The sequence below is a fragment of the Trifolium pratense genome, linkage group LG6 (genome assembly GCF_020283565.1).
Source record: "Trifolium pratense cultivar HEN17-A07 linkage group LG6, ARS_RC_1.1, whole genome shotgun sequence".
NCBI classification, from domain to species: domain Eukaryota; kingdom Viridiplantae; phylum Streptophyta; class Magnoliopsida; order Fabales; family Fabaceae; genus Trifolium; species Trifolium pratense.
In genome coordinates, this window is record NC_060064.1 from 6,422,176 (window position 1) to 6,434,743 (window position 12,568).

The 12,568-nt window shown below is 32.5% G+C and overlaps 2 protein-coding genes across 2 annotated transcripts; one reads left to right on the forward strand and one right to left on the reverse strand.

Annotated features, from left to right (window-relative positions):
- Positions 1–7,046: 7,046 nt before the first annotated feature.
- Positions 7,047–8,036, forward strand: LOC123890415. The gene is made up of 3 exons (XM_045940027.1): positions 7,047–7,164; positions 7,257–7,604; positions 7,704–8,036. The coding sequence occupies exons 1-3, from the start codon at positions 7,090–7,092 to the stop codon at positions 7,950–7,952; spliced, it is 672 nt and encodes a 223-aa protein (XP_045795983.1). The 5' UTR covers positions 7,047–7,089; the 3' UTR covers positions 7,953–8,036.
- A 2,531-nt stretch (positions 8,037–10,567) lies between these two features.
- Positions 10,568–11,092, reverse strand: LOC123889215. Its single transcript, XM_045938447.1, has 2 exons — positions 10,925–11,092; positions 10,568–10,828 (listed from the first exon to the last, which is right to left on the reverse strand). The coding sequence occupies exons 1-2, from the start codon at positions 11,090–11,092 to the stop codon at positions 10,568–10,570; spliced, it is 429 nt and encodes a 142-aa protein (XP_045794403.1).
- Between the last annotated feature and the right edge of the window lie 1,476 nt (positions 11,093–12,568).

Consider the following 12,568-nt stretch of genomic DNA (forward strand, 5'->3'; position numbering starts at 1 on the left):
ACTGCACATTGCTGTGAACCCACACCGTTCTCTACATACAATCCTACTTCTTGTACTATCGGATTTTGCAACGAAAATTTCCCGCTTATTATATATTGACCAATCTCTTACTGCTTCCCTGAACTCAGCAAGCGAGTTAAACTCCATTCCACGCTTGAACTGAAAATCCTTGTTCAGCTCCTCCTTCCTAAACTTTGGATTGCTGTTACCTTTTTCCTTACCACATTCCTCTGGGTCACTGCTATTTAATTCATCACTGACATATCCACAATCAAAAGTGGGTCTCGAGTAATCTTTTTTTGTCTTTTTCGCTGCTTCCATATTATCCGTATATGACTTTCCCTCGATATCAGCTCTGTTTGACCCATTAATAGTTGCATCAGACGGTAAACTAAACTCTCCAAAACCACCCAGTGTTCTCTCATCTTCACTGTCATCAAATGGTATACCTTTGTCCTCATGTTCGCTGTTATAGTCATCAACACTACTATAATCCTCAGATTCCACCATCACACCCTTCCCCTTATCATTTTGATTGTTAGCCACCACATCAACATCAACACCATCATCAGAAGCATCCAATTCCTCAGCATTTACATATTTCGGTATAGTAACAAAGCTACTAAGATCATCTAGTTCCACACCATGCTCAACATACATATTAACTATACCTTGGTTCTTGATAGCATAATTGCGAACCTCATTGGCATCCTTGTCGACCCTTAACATTTTATAACTACCTTTTTCTCCGCGCTTCCACCACAACCTATACCTTCCAATGTATGCCTCTTTTTTAATAATATCTTCCACATGGCTGACAGCGTCCAAGTAACTCCATTTATGTGTATCAGTTATTTGTACCTCCTTTGTTTTCCCATCCTTGTACAGTATATCCCACTCTCTAACAAACAATCCCCCGTGGTTTAAAACAACAGTAAAAGTCATAGCAATATGTGTGCCTACAGAACAGAATCATAAACAAATGCTATTACTGCCTTTACCCTAAAAGAAAACGCATAATTGCAAAGTATCAAACACGATATGAGACAGATCCCACCACACCAAAATAAAAGTGAGTTACATTACTTACCTTCGTTGTTCAACTTAATGCAGTATGGAAGCAATGCAACAGTCAATCGAACTCAGCCGTGGGGTGCGTCACAACAAGATTATTATAATGACAGCGATTGATCCCAATGAAAGATCCAAATTTACGAAGAAATCGAAAAAGATTAGGAAATTAAGAAAGACAAGCATGCAGATAAACCCTAAATGAAGATGGGCGGATGCAACCTCTGAATTGCCCTTCGATCTGCCACAAATGCACCTGACGATTGCAAACTACCAACTTTCCCTTTCGTTTTTTTACCTTTTCCTTACCTTAATATGTTATTTTAATTTTAAAGTTTAAAGTTTTAAAGTTATTATATTAAGGGTCTGTTTGGTAAAATTAAAGTGTTTGGTAAAATTATAAGCTATAAGCTACATTTTCCTTTTTTTTATAGCTTATTGAAATTAAAGTGTTTGGTAAAATTAGCTTTTAAGTGGTTATTAAATATAAAATTACATAATTGATAGTGGGTAGTTTATTTTTTAGAGTGGGTAGTTATTAAATTATAGGGTAAAAATGGAATAAAGTGTAAAAAGCTATAAGCTCAAATGCTACTTGAAATAGCATCTGAACAAAAAGCTATAAGCTAGTACCAAAAGCTTGTTACCAAACACCTCTAATTTTTTGAAACAAGCTTATAAGCTCATATAATAAGCTATAAGCTAGGTTATTTGTGTTACCAAACACACCCTAACTATTTTTTTTTTAAAGTTATTATATTAACTATTTTAAAAACACTTGTATTTGCACTAGTCCAATGACTTTTATTCGAGAATTGAGCTTGCAACTATATTAATGTAAAACATTATTTAATTAACAATGCATTATTCAAAAATTTGTTATAATACCATTAAAATACAAGTTGAATAATTGCGTTAATCATTTCGTGTAAACTTATTCTAACACATGTTATTTATATAAATTGTTTTATTTTGTTCATATCTATAATCTCTAAGCATATCATCTTTGTGCAATTTTTTAACTAATATTACAAAGGAAAAAAATGAAAAATACACTTTATTAAAAGCTATTCAATAAAAGTCTCAAGTTATTTGTATTTCATTTTACTTAAATCGGTGTAAAATCAATCACTATTTTAACCGGACCAATATAGAGTTATCATATGTTATGGCGCATCACCGCACTATGGGCCATACTGTATTTACGTGCTAGCCCAGTCCAGCCCAATACTCATTTAGTCCATTGGGCTAGGGCCAAAAAAGGCCCGATTTCGATGTCGGGACCTCGTAACATCGTAAAAGATTCACATGCATACTTCAACATTACATACCAAGTATATATATTATACATGCAACATCAAACAAGTGCATCACAATAGTACAGACTATGTCCAAACACCATAATTAAACCCAAATAACACAGACCTAGTTCATAGCAGATATTAACCAAAAAACATCACTTGAAATTTCTCAAAGATCAACTTTGCCTCAATGCTTGGTAATATTAAGTACAGTCGGGGGATTGTCCATTCGCATTTTTAGCTTGTCCCCCTTTTGAATTCCCAATCTTCTCAGGAATGCATACCACTGTGTCCCAATGACATGGTATTTTGGAATGGGAGAGACAGCCTTTTTCACAAAGCAAGTTGCTCTACTCTTGGTATGTTCATCAATAACATCTATCTTCTGACCATCAATAAATGGTGCTGTTATCGCCACAGAGGTTGGAAAGTGCTACAAAAATAGACATAACACTTGACATTAACGCAATGGATTGACAAACTACTGATGCGGTGATACTAAATGCAGCTTATGCATATTATTATTGACTTACCAGCACAGTCGTGCATGCAACAAAAGACTCCGACACAATTTTTGTCCATTCATACTGATATTCCTGGTGGTGGTGTTGTTCAGTAGGGTTCGAGACAGTTGTACTCGTGGACTGGGCTCCATAAAAATTAATGAATTCTTGCAATTTTGCATCTGCCTCTTTGGTCGAGTCACTGGTCGAGTCACTGTCTTCCTCTTCCTCATCAGATAAAATGATAACTGGGGTAGGATCAGGTTGGTTGCAATACTTAAGTTCATACATTAAGAAGTCATTCTTTTCACCTGTATAATACATGTTGACCTGAATTGGTTCCTTATAACCATTCATCACTGCCAACGTTTTTCCACAAGTCATATAATAATTACCTTTCCCGTTACGTTTTTTAAATTGAATCAATGTCTTCAATTGCTTTTCGTTTGTTATGAAGCCATGTCTGTTGAAATTGATGGCACTTGACCAATGCGCTAAAAAGTATGGACATATCCTTATCCTTTCCTACAAACATAATGAGATATAAAATTCAAATAAATTGATTGGAACACATTAACCCGACATGTAACAAATGCACTATACCAATGAAAGTAAACATTACAAGATACAGCTTATATAATCATTGCATTATATTCAAAGTAAGATCTGAGATGTTAGCTATATGGAACATACCTTGTCCGGGTGAATTGTTGTCGTAAACAACCGAGAAGCTTCCCTACACATTCCATATAAATAATGTTATGTATCTTTATATTCATTAGAAGTGTATGTCTTTACTAAACCCAATTAATCGTCTATAAATTACATTCTCTAGTCGGTTAGTTATGAGTAGTTTATAATTCTAAAAGGCTCTGCTACTTTATACATTAACAATATTATTTTGGAAAATATTTGTAAAATGCACATTAACAATTTTTTCTACAATTTCTATGAAGTTTTATAAAGATATATTAACATGTAGATGTAGTATAAAATAATTTATAATAGATAAACTAATTATATATTGTGGGCGCCTATATTGTGACCTGGTCTTTTTAATGGTTATCGTTGTGTGTACTGTGTACCATAACTTAAACAACACAGTACACAATCACTTATTACATTGCACTTGCTCAACATGGCCGACACGACACGAAAAAACATGAAATTATCGCACTTTGTGGTCCCAAATAGCTATGTTAAGAATAAAACAGAAACATAGTTTATTCTCTGGGTTGGTGAAACAAACAAGCATACCCTTTTGAAACCCTTTTGAAACATATTAAACTTCAAATAGTCATGGAATAATATAGTATAAAAAGACGCTGACACTACTAAATTTGGCGCTACTATATAATGAACTTACAACTTCGACCTTGAATCCATTGAATGTTGCCTGCCTCCTCTGTATCTCTCTCTCAAGCAGCGCCGCAAATCTGGTGGTGAAAGTGACGTTGTTGCCCTAATTTTACGCTTGTGGGTTATCTATTACAGACCGGGTTAAAAATTTTGAGTTGGATTGTTCGGCCCAATACTAACATAAAATACCCAATTCAGACAAATATAACGATTTGGGTCAGTTTTGTTTTGGCTCGTTCTGTTGTAAATTACCCTGGCCCGAGACTGGTTTTTGTTTGTTCAATGGGCCATAATCTTGTTAAATGTTATCATCGCACCCCCCCCCCTATTATTTCTTTTAACCCCTTTCCACATATAAATAAGTAAAAACAAAAGGAGGGGTGGCATACCCAAAACCCAAAAAAGGAAAACGAAGAGCGGAAATTAAAAGATAAAAAAACTGGTGTTTTGAATCACCCACGTTTAACCAATACTAGCTTCAGCTTGAACTTGTTTTAAATGTTTTTGGCCGAATGTGGTAATGTGTCGACTAATTAACGATAATTGTTATGCTCATAATTACTTTTGGCTTCAAACACAGGTACATTTGGTTGTACAGTTACAAAACAATTGTGTTTTACAGTATTTAAATAAATAATAATATTGTCCCCAATTGATTACAAAAGTTCTTCGACCAATTCAACAAGGATCTAAAAATACATCGACATCCACTTTGAAAATAAAATTATTACTTCATAGTTTCGTACGAAGAATCGAAAGATGGAGTCACACATTAAGTAAAACATTACAAACACAACATGTTTAATTGATAGTCTCCACAGCACAAAAACACAACACCTACTCATCAACTACAATTTTTTCTGACCAATACACATCAACTAAACAGTTATCTACTTACTTTAGGATTACTTACAAATAACAAAACATTCAATTAACACAAACAACGCAATGCACATCACACACACAGGAACAATACACATTCCCTTCATCGATTTCATCTTCATTTTCAGCTGATCTGCGCTTTTCTGTGATTCAGTAACCTTTTTCTTTTCATCTCTAATTTTCTCCAGCAAGGATAATATGACCTCTTTGGCCCTTGGGTTCATTTCTTCATCAAACCAAACAAAATAACTGCACTCTTTTCTTCCACGCAGCTAAAATTTAATAAAATTAATTAAAATACCATATCGTTTTGTTCAAAAAGAACTATAATATTTAAACTAAATTTACGAAATAATACCTTATACATGCCGCACCCATTAAAGCGGCGGCCAGGATTTGCTTCCGTCCAAGCTGTCATCATAGGTGAAGGCAGACCACAGAAGCATTCAGTTCGACGGGATTGCGAGCCAGATCGACCAGTTGCAGTCGAGGTTGATGAATTTGTTGACATGATGAATACGATTAATAAAACTTATTTCAGATTTAATAGGTTACAACCTCATAAACAGGGCACCAATTTCGACTGTGACTGTACTGTAGCAATTCGATCTTTAAGGGTTCATGGAATCCTATTACTGTTGGTGGTTGGTTTAGGTTATTACTTGTTGTTTGTAATAAGTGTACTGCACAAGCTTTACCGACTTGTTTATACGAGTATTCTAAAACTACACATCACAAAATATGTAAACCATTAATTCATATCATGTGTCTTACATTTTTTAACTACAGTATCAAATTGTACTCCTCATCTATTATTTATATATTTAGGAGTTTCTCTTTCATGGTCTTATTCCTATGTGGCACCATTTCCTTGATCCATGTCTTACGTGGCATTCTAATATTTCTCCAATTCCTATGTGGCTAACTATGAAGGCCTTTGCAATTTCTCTAATACATGATGATATCATTTTACTTAGAATCTTTGGCTAATTTGGAAATTCAATCATTTTTCAATTATTGTTTATAAATCGAATTTAATGCACCTATTAAAAATAATTTTAAAAGGAAATAATTGACTATTTTTGTACCAATTTTGTCAAAAAAAAAATTATTTTTGTACCAAAGCAATTGTTTTTAAATTTTTTTTTTATGAAAGGAAGATTGCCAACTGCATATAATAATTAGGTATAATTGTCAGCTGGATATAATAATTTTTATGGTCTTCAAATTCAATTAAAAAAATATTAAATCTTTATGGTCTCCAAATTATTCTCTCACAATTTTTTTTCTAAATGGTCGTGTATAAAAATACTAAGGTCACACACACACATATATATTGTATTACGGTAAAAACAAAATTTATTATATATTTTCATAATTTTATAATTATATAGAGTCACATAATATAATTAATATTTTATTATTATTTAAAAAAATTGGAATATGTGTGTTATAATTGGAATATTTTATTATTGTTTAGATATGTATAATATGTTTAATTTTGAAATTTTTTTAACTAAACTGTCTGAGCAAAAATGTGGCGTTATGTAAAAAAAAAATCAAAGTGTTCAGGTATAGAAAAATGTTACAATTTATTCGAAGTGTTAAGGTAAAGTAAAACCTAAAATTATTTAAAAAAAAATATATCGATACACACGAACTAAATTTGTTATACGATAATTGTTATTGTTGTTGATTAGTAAATAAAAAAAGTTTTATATAACGCACAACTGTTAATCCAACTTCGTCGATAAAATTACGACGAAAGAAGTATCAATTATTGTGACCTTGTCATAGTAACTATTTCTAGTTGGATAAGATAAGATTTTATCCAATGTAATTTAATATTTTATTATTTTAATTGATCCTTTTGATGTAAAACAAAAGATAAATAAAGACATATACTACATTTAGATCGGTTCATCTCATCAGTGAACAAAATTATCATTCCCCCTGTTTTCTTCCAACAACTCATGGAGACCTACTATTGTGATCTTATCGATGTTACACCTCTTGGGAACTTTGTAACCATGCTTTTCTCAAATCAGGTAAAACGAAACCTATGTTATTATCTTGCAATGTTTTATGTTTCATAGATGTTGAAATTAAGTAATTATTTGATTGTTGATAATTGAATTAGAAATTTGGAGAGGTGGATCCAAAGTTCATTCGTGATTTTGGACATGAACTTCCTGGACAATGGAGGATAATGGATTATCGATTTGAGCATCATGTTGTTACATACAACAAAGATGAAATCCATCCTCTTCTCACAGATGGATGGGAAGAGATGAGAGAGGAGTTCGATCTTCATAAGAATGAAGAAATCCATTTTGCCTATCATGGTGAAGGTCTGTTTGGTATCACTGCTTCAAGAAGATTTGAATGTGAAGAACAAATCCCAAACTATCATAGCCGATATACTCGTGGTAATTGTGCTAGATTTCAAGTGGAACTCACGCGTGAGAACATCAGGAATCCATATTTGGTAAGTTTTATAATTTATTTAATGTTTATGTTTTCTAAATATGTTTATTTTGACAGTTATTGAAGATATATATTGAGGATTTTTTAATTTGCAAAACAGAGCATATGGGATTTGTTTGCAATTTTTGTGCGAAATTGTAATGTGAATGTGATAACTGCTTGCTGTGACAATGGAACAAAGACTGATCTTCAAATTGCAATTCACGACAATCCTTTCCCGGTGACTGCCTTAGGACCTGGTTGGTTTGGTTTTTGTCGCAAAAATGGGTTTCGTGCTGGTGATGGATTATGCTTTAATTTTTCACTTGTTAACTCTGGTAATAATGTTGTGCGCGTTTTTAAAATCTAAATTGGGAAAGATGATTAAGTTGGAGGATTGTTGTTGCTGGAAAAAATGGAGATTGGAAAGAGAAGTTGTTGGAGGCTGTTAATTATGCACTATTTTAGGCTAGTTTTAAGTTAATTTGGTTATTCATGTTTGTTCTTTAAGATTTGGAGGATGATTATGTTAGAATGTTTGTTCTTCTTTAAGTAATTCATGTTTAGGCTGAATGTTTTAGTTTGATTTTTATGATTTGGGTTGAATTTAGTTTAAGGTCTGTAATGAATCAAGTTGTTTGTTGCTTTATTTCAATGTTATTTTAATTAATTTAGAGTTTAAAGTTGGCGTGTGAATTCAAAGTTTAAAGTGGGTGTTTAGAGTTTTAAGCTTATATAATGTTTTGGGCTGTTATGGAAGGCGAGCGGTGGGTTGAGGAAGGAGTTTTTTCCGATGTAAATGGTGGACTTGAAGGAACAAAACGTGTGCTTTTAGTGTTAATTAATAGGTTGATTCATTGTCCTTTTAGATATTCTTTATGATTTATATAGCCGATTTATATAATGTTAATCCAACTTTAGATATTCTTCATGTCCTTTTAGTGAAAAGGGTATGTCAAGGAATTAGGTTTCCTGCAGTCAAGTTTCCTGCAGTTTTCACACAGGTTTAGTTTTAGACCGTTCGATCTGAGATGTATGGCTGGGATTATTTTGAACGATTTTATAATCTATTTATCAGAATCGTCCGATCAGTAATCAATGGCCAAGATTAAAACTGTGTTAAAACTATGTGTTATTTTACTGTAGATAATCTTGATCCGGAAAAAGACAATTTTGTTTTGTATATATGATTGAAATAATTTTTCGTAAAAATATTTTTTTTTGTTGTTTATTATTTAATGTGTTATCAATTGACCAATGATTTAGAAGTATATATTTGGTAACAAACTAATTGGGCCCAAAATCAGGTTGATTAATAGGGGTGATCGTATCCGAACCAATCCAAAAGTAAAACCGCAAATCGAACCAAACCGAAAACCGCAAAAACCGCATTTGGTTTGGATGTATTTGGATGGCTTTCTTACTGAACCGCAAACCGCAAAACCGCAAACCGCATTAAGTTACTATTATATATTTATATTCCAATATCGTAAAAGAAAATATATTTATATTCCAATATACATGCCCAATTACCAAGTCAGTCGACCAATTTAATCGAACTTCAAGTTGTTTTTATTTTTTGTACTGAAAATTTATTTTGGTGTTGTAATGTTATTTTAAATAAACAAATTTTATCGGTACCGTGGTGTTATTTTGAAAATTCAATTTTTTTTATATATTTAAAATTGTAAGTTACTATAATGTTATTTTGAATAAATAATTTTTGTTGGTACTACAATGTTATTTTGGAACTTCAATTTTTTATTTTTTTTTATGCTTAAAATTGTTCGGTACAATCGTTATGTTTTAAACTGCACCAACCGAACCGATCCAAACCGCATTGGTTTGGTTTGGTTTGGTTTGGATGACTTTTTAAAAATCAACCGAACCAAACCGAACCGCATGCATTTTTATCTCGCGGTTAGGATGACTTTTATGCTCAAAACCGAACCAAACCGCACCGCGATCACCCCTAGGTTGATATGAGATTAAAATTTGTTGATTATTAAAGCGAATACACGTGACATGTGAAATATTCAATTCGTATCAGCTTAAAAGATTTTTTATTGAAAATGTAGTTTTAATTTTTAGTGTGTCGTCCGTATTTGTCGAAAATGATAAGATTTTAATTTTACTGCACTGACAGCGTAAAATTTTTGTACACGTGCATCTAATCAACACATCATTTAATGAACGTGACACATAATGTGTTTTTAAACACAATACATGATGTGCAAGTATATTATTGGACGCACGTATCAAAAAACTTTACACTGACGATGCATATATATATGAATTCAATTAAGTTGTAACCTTAAAAACTTTTCCAACATTGGAATAAACATGTTTGAATTCAATTCGAAATCTATCATAGTAATCTTCACCGTATTTGTCAAAGAATTCAGCATAATCTGCATCAATTTCTCCGTAATTTTAATGGTGAAATTGACTACAAGAAAGAAAACAAAATTAATTAAATTTTGTTGTGAAAACATTTTATAATAAATTCAAGTTAAACTCAATTTAAATTACAACTCACAGTATACCTGGTTATCATATAGATCATCCATAAATTTTTTTAAAATTTTTTGAAAATCATTTGATATGTTTTAATTCTTTATTATTTTTAATGAATATAAAAAAAAAATTATCTATTTGTTTATTATTATATAATGTAATTTTCGCAACGGACCTTCGAATTTAATTTATTTGTTCTGCAACTGGTCATATTATTTCATACTCTTTCCGGCACATAAATATAAACCACATAACGCAATAAAACCACATAATGCAATAAGTTACGGCAACACTTAATTAACATTAGATTCACTTGATTATACATAACACCCATTATAAAGGATTGAAAATTAAGAACTTTTGTAACATAACCTAACATCATTATACAAAGCATCACAAAACACGGCATATAGATCCTTTCGAGAAATATCCCAGCAAATCGCACAGCTTAGTAACACATTTTCCTACTCAAACACGATCACGGCGACGAATAAGATCAACGATGATAAAACCCGGATACTTTGGCATTGAAAACTTAAGAACATCGCCAGCTCTAATCTTCATATCCTTCTTGTATTCATACCAACCACGAGTCAAGTACTTCTCGTAGGGGCATCGATTTGAAGTAGCAATTGTGCATGCGTATTCCTCCCAACTGTCTTCTGGTTCAAGAACGATTCGTGTCTGATTTGAAGAGAATGCAAACTTCGATACATTACGGGGGAAATGCTGAAAGACATGTTAATCAAATGTATTGTTTAGTCGAAAGCGAGCAAATTTTGAATAAAAAAACAGCTTATAAATTTAGGACCATATAAAACCTACCATGACTTGCATCTTTTTCCTGGAAGCAAGTGCATTAGTGACCTCCATATCCCAAGTGTAAACTTCGTGAAAATTGATATCAACATCGTCGGTCCCTCCAGAAGAACAGTGAGCACAATAGCAGTGACTATCATTCGTATATTCTTGACTTTCGGTATAGCTCACCATAGGAGTCCTACAATATAAATTGCTTATCATAACAGCTGCATCTTAATTCTAGTTGGTTCATAAAGCTTATGAAAAACTCTTAAACATTCAACCTTCAGTGACGATAAACACATTTAGCTTCATCATAATAGATTCAATTAAACAATAATCTAATGACATTTTTCTTTAACCTTGCTAATAAGTTGAACGATATGATTACTTAAACTTAAAAGTATCACAACAAACAGATGATCATTTGAACAAACGCGGAATATACATAGAAGGATGCTGCATACCTCTTTCTTCTTCCCATCTCCTTTTTCGCAATGCCTTTAAGTTTTACTGACAAAAGGATGCTGCATTTGTACTTTGGTTTATAAGAAACGTATATAAGAGGATAAAGTGGACATCTACAATCAATTCGAAGGTTGAAAATAATTTTTTTTGGCAGTAACCCACATGTTGTTAAAGTCTAGTAGGGTAGCCCAGATAGTAACACTGTTGGCGAAATTATTACAGGAACATGCATTGGTAACTGGCGCGCCTTGGTAACTGGTAAGGGCTATATGCTTTTCAACCAACCAACAATATTGCATTTTTTGGGTACAATTATCTAAATGGCTATTGCTACGGTGGGCCACCTTCACAAGTGGTTCACGGTGGACAAGTGACCTACCGAATATGAATTTTGCGAAATTCACAGTTTGATTAAAAGTTTATGCGTGTGTTTGGTTATGCGGCGGAGAGAATTGATTTTGGCAGAATTGATTCTGTAAAATTGATTCTGGCCAAAATTGATTTTAAGCTGAAGTGGTTTATGTTTGGATATATTCATGAAAAAGTGAGTTGAACAAAATATTTGAGTGTAAAAATCAATTCTAGAATCAGAAGCTACGATTTCTAGCTTCAAGTAGAATCAATTCTGGAGGCAGAATCAATTCTACTTTTGAGAAACCAAACAAGTCAGAATCAATTCTACACATTCAGAATTAATTCTGGATGCTCCAGAATTGAAACCAAACATACACTATATCGTATAGATCATCCATCAATTTTTTAAAATTTTTTATTACAAAAAATGTATTTTATATACGTTTGCCGGTTTAAAATATCATCATAGAAAATACATTTAGATTGTATTTGTATGTATAACCAAAATGTATTTCGATAAAATAACAATAACATATGCATTTTTTTACTATTTTCACCATATATATATATATAAAGGAAACAAAGTTGATATTTTTTGTATTTTTGATGAAGAAATATCTAGTTTTGGAAAAAAAATAAACAGCATCATAAGAGTTGAACCCAAGTCCTATACATTACAAGAGTAAAAGGCCAACCACTGCGCCAGGGCACGACGGGAAGCAAAATCAGCCCTGCCCACGGGTATCATAGTGCATCGGCATGAATAAATAAATTATAATATACTCATCAACAAACACATAACATTATGAAAACATCCCAAGTATGAAAACATCTAGCCCATTGAGG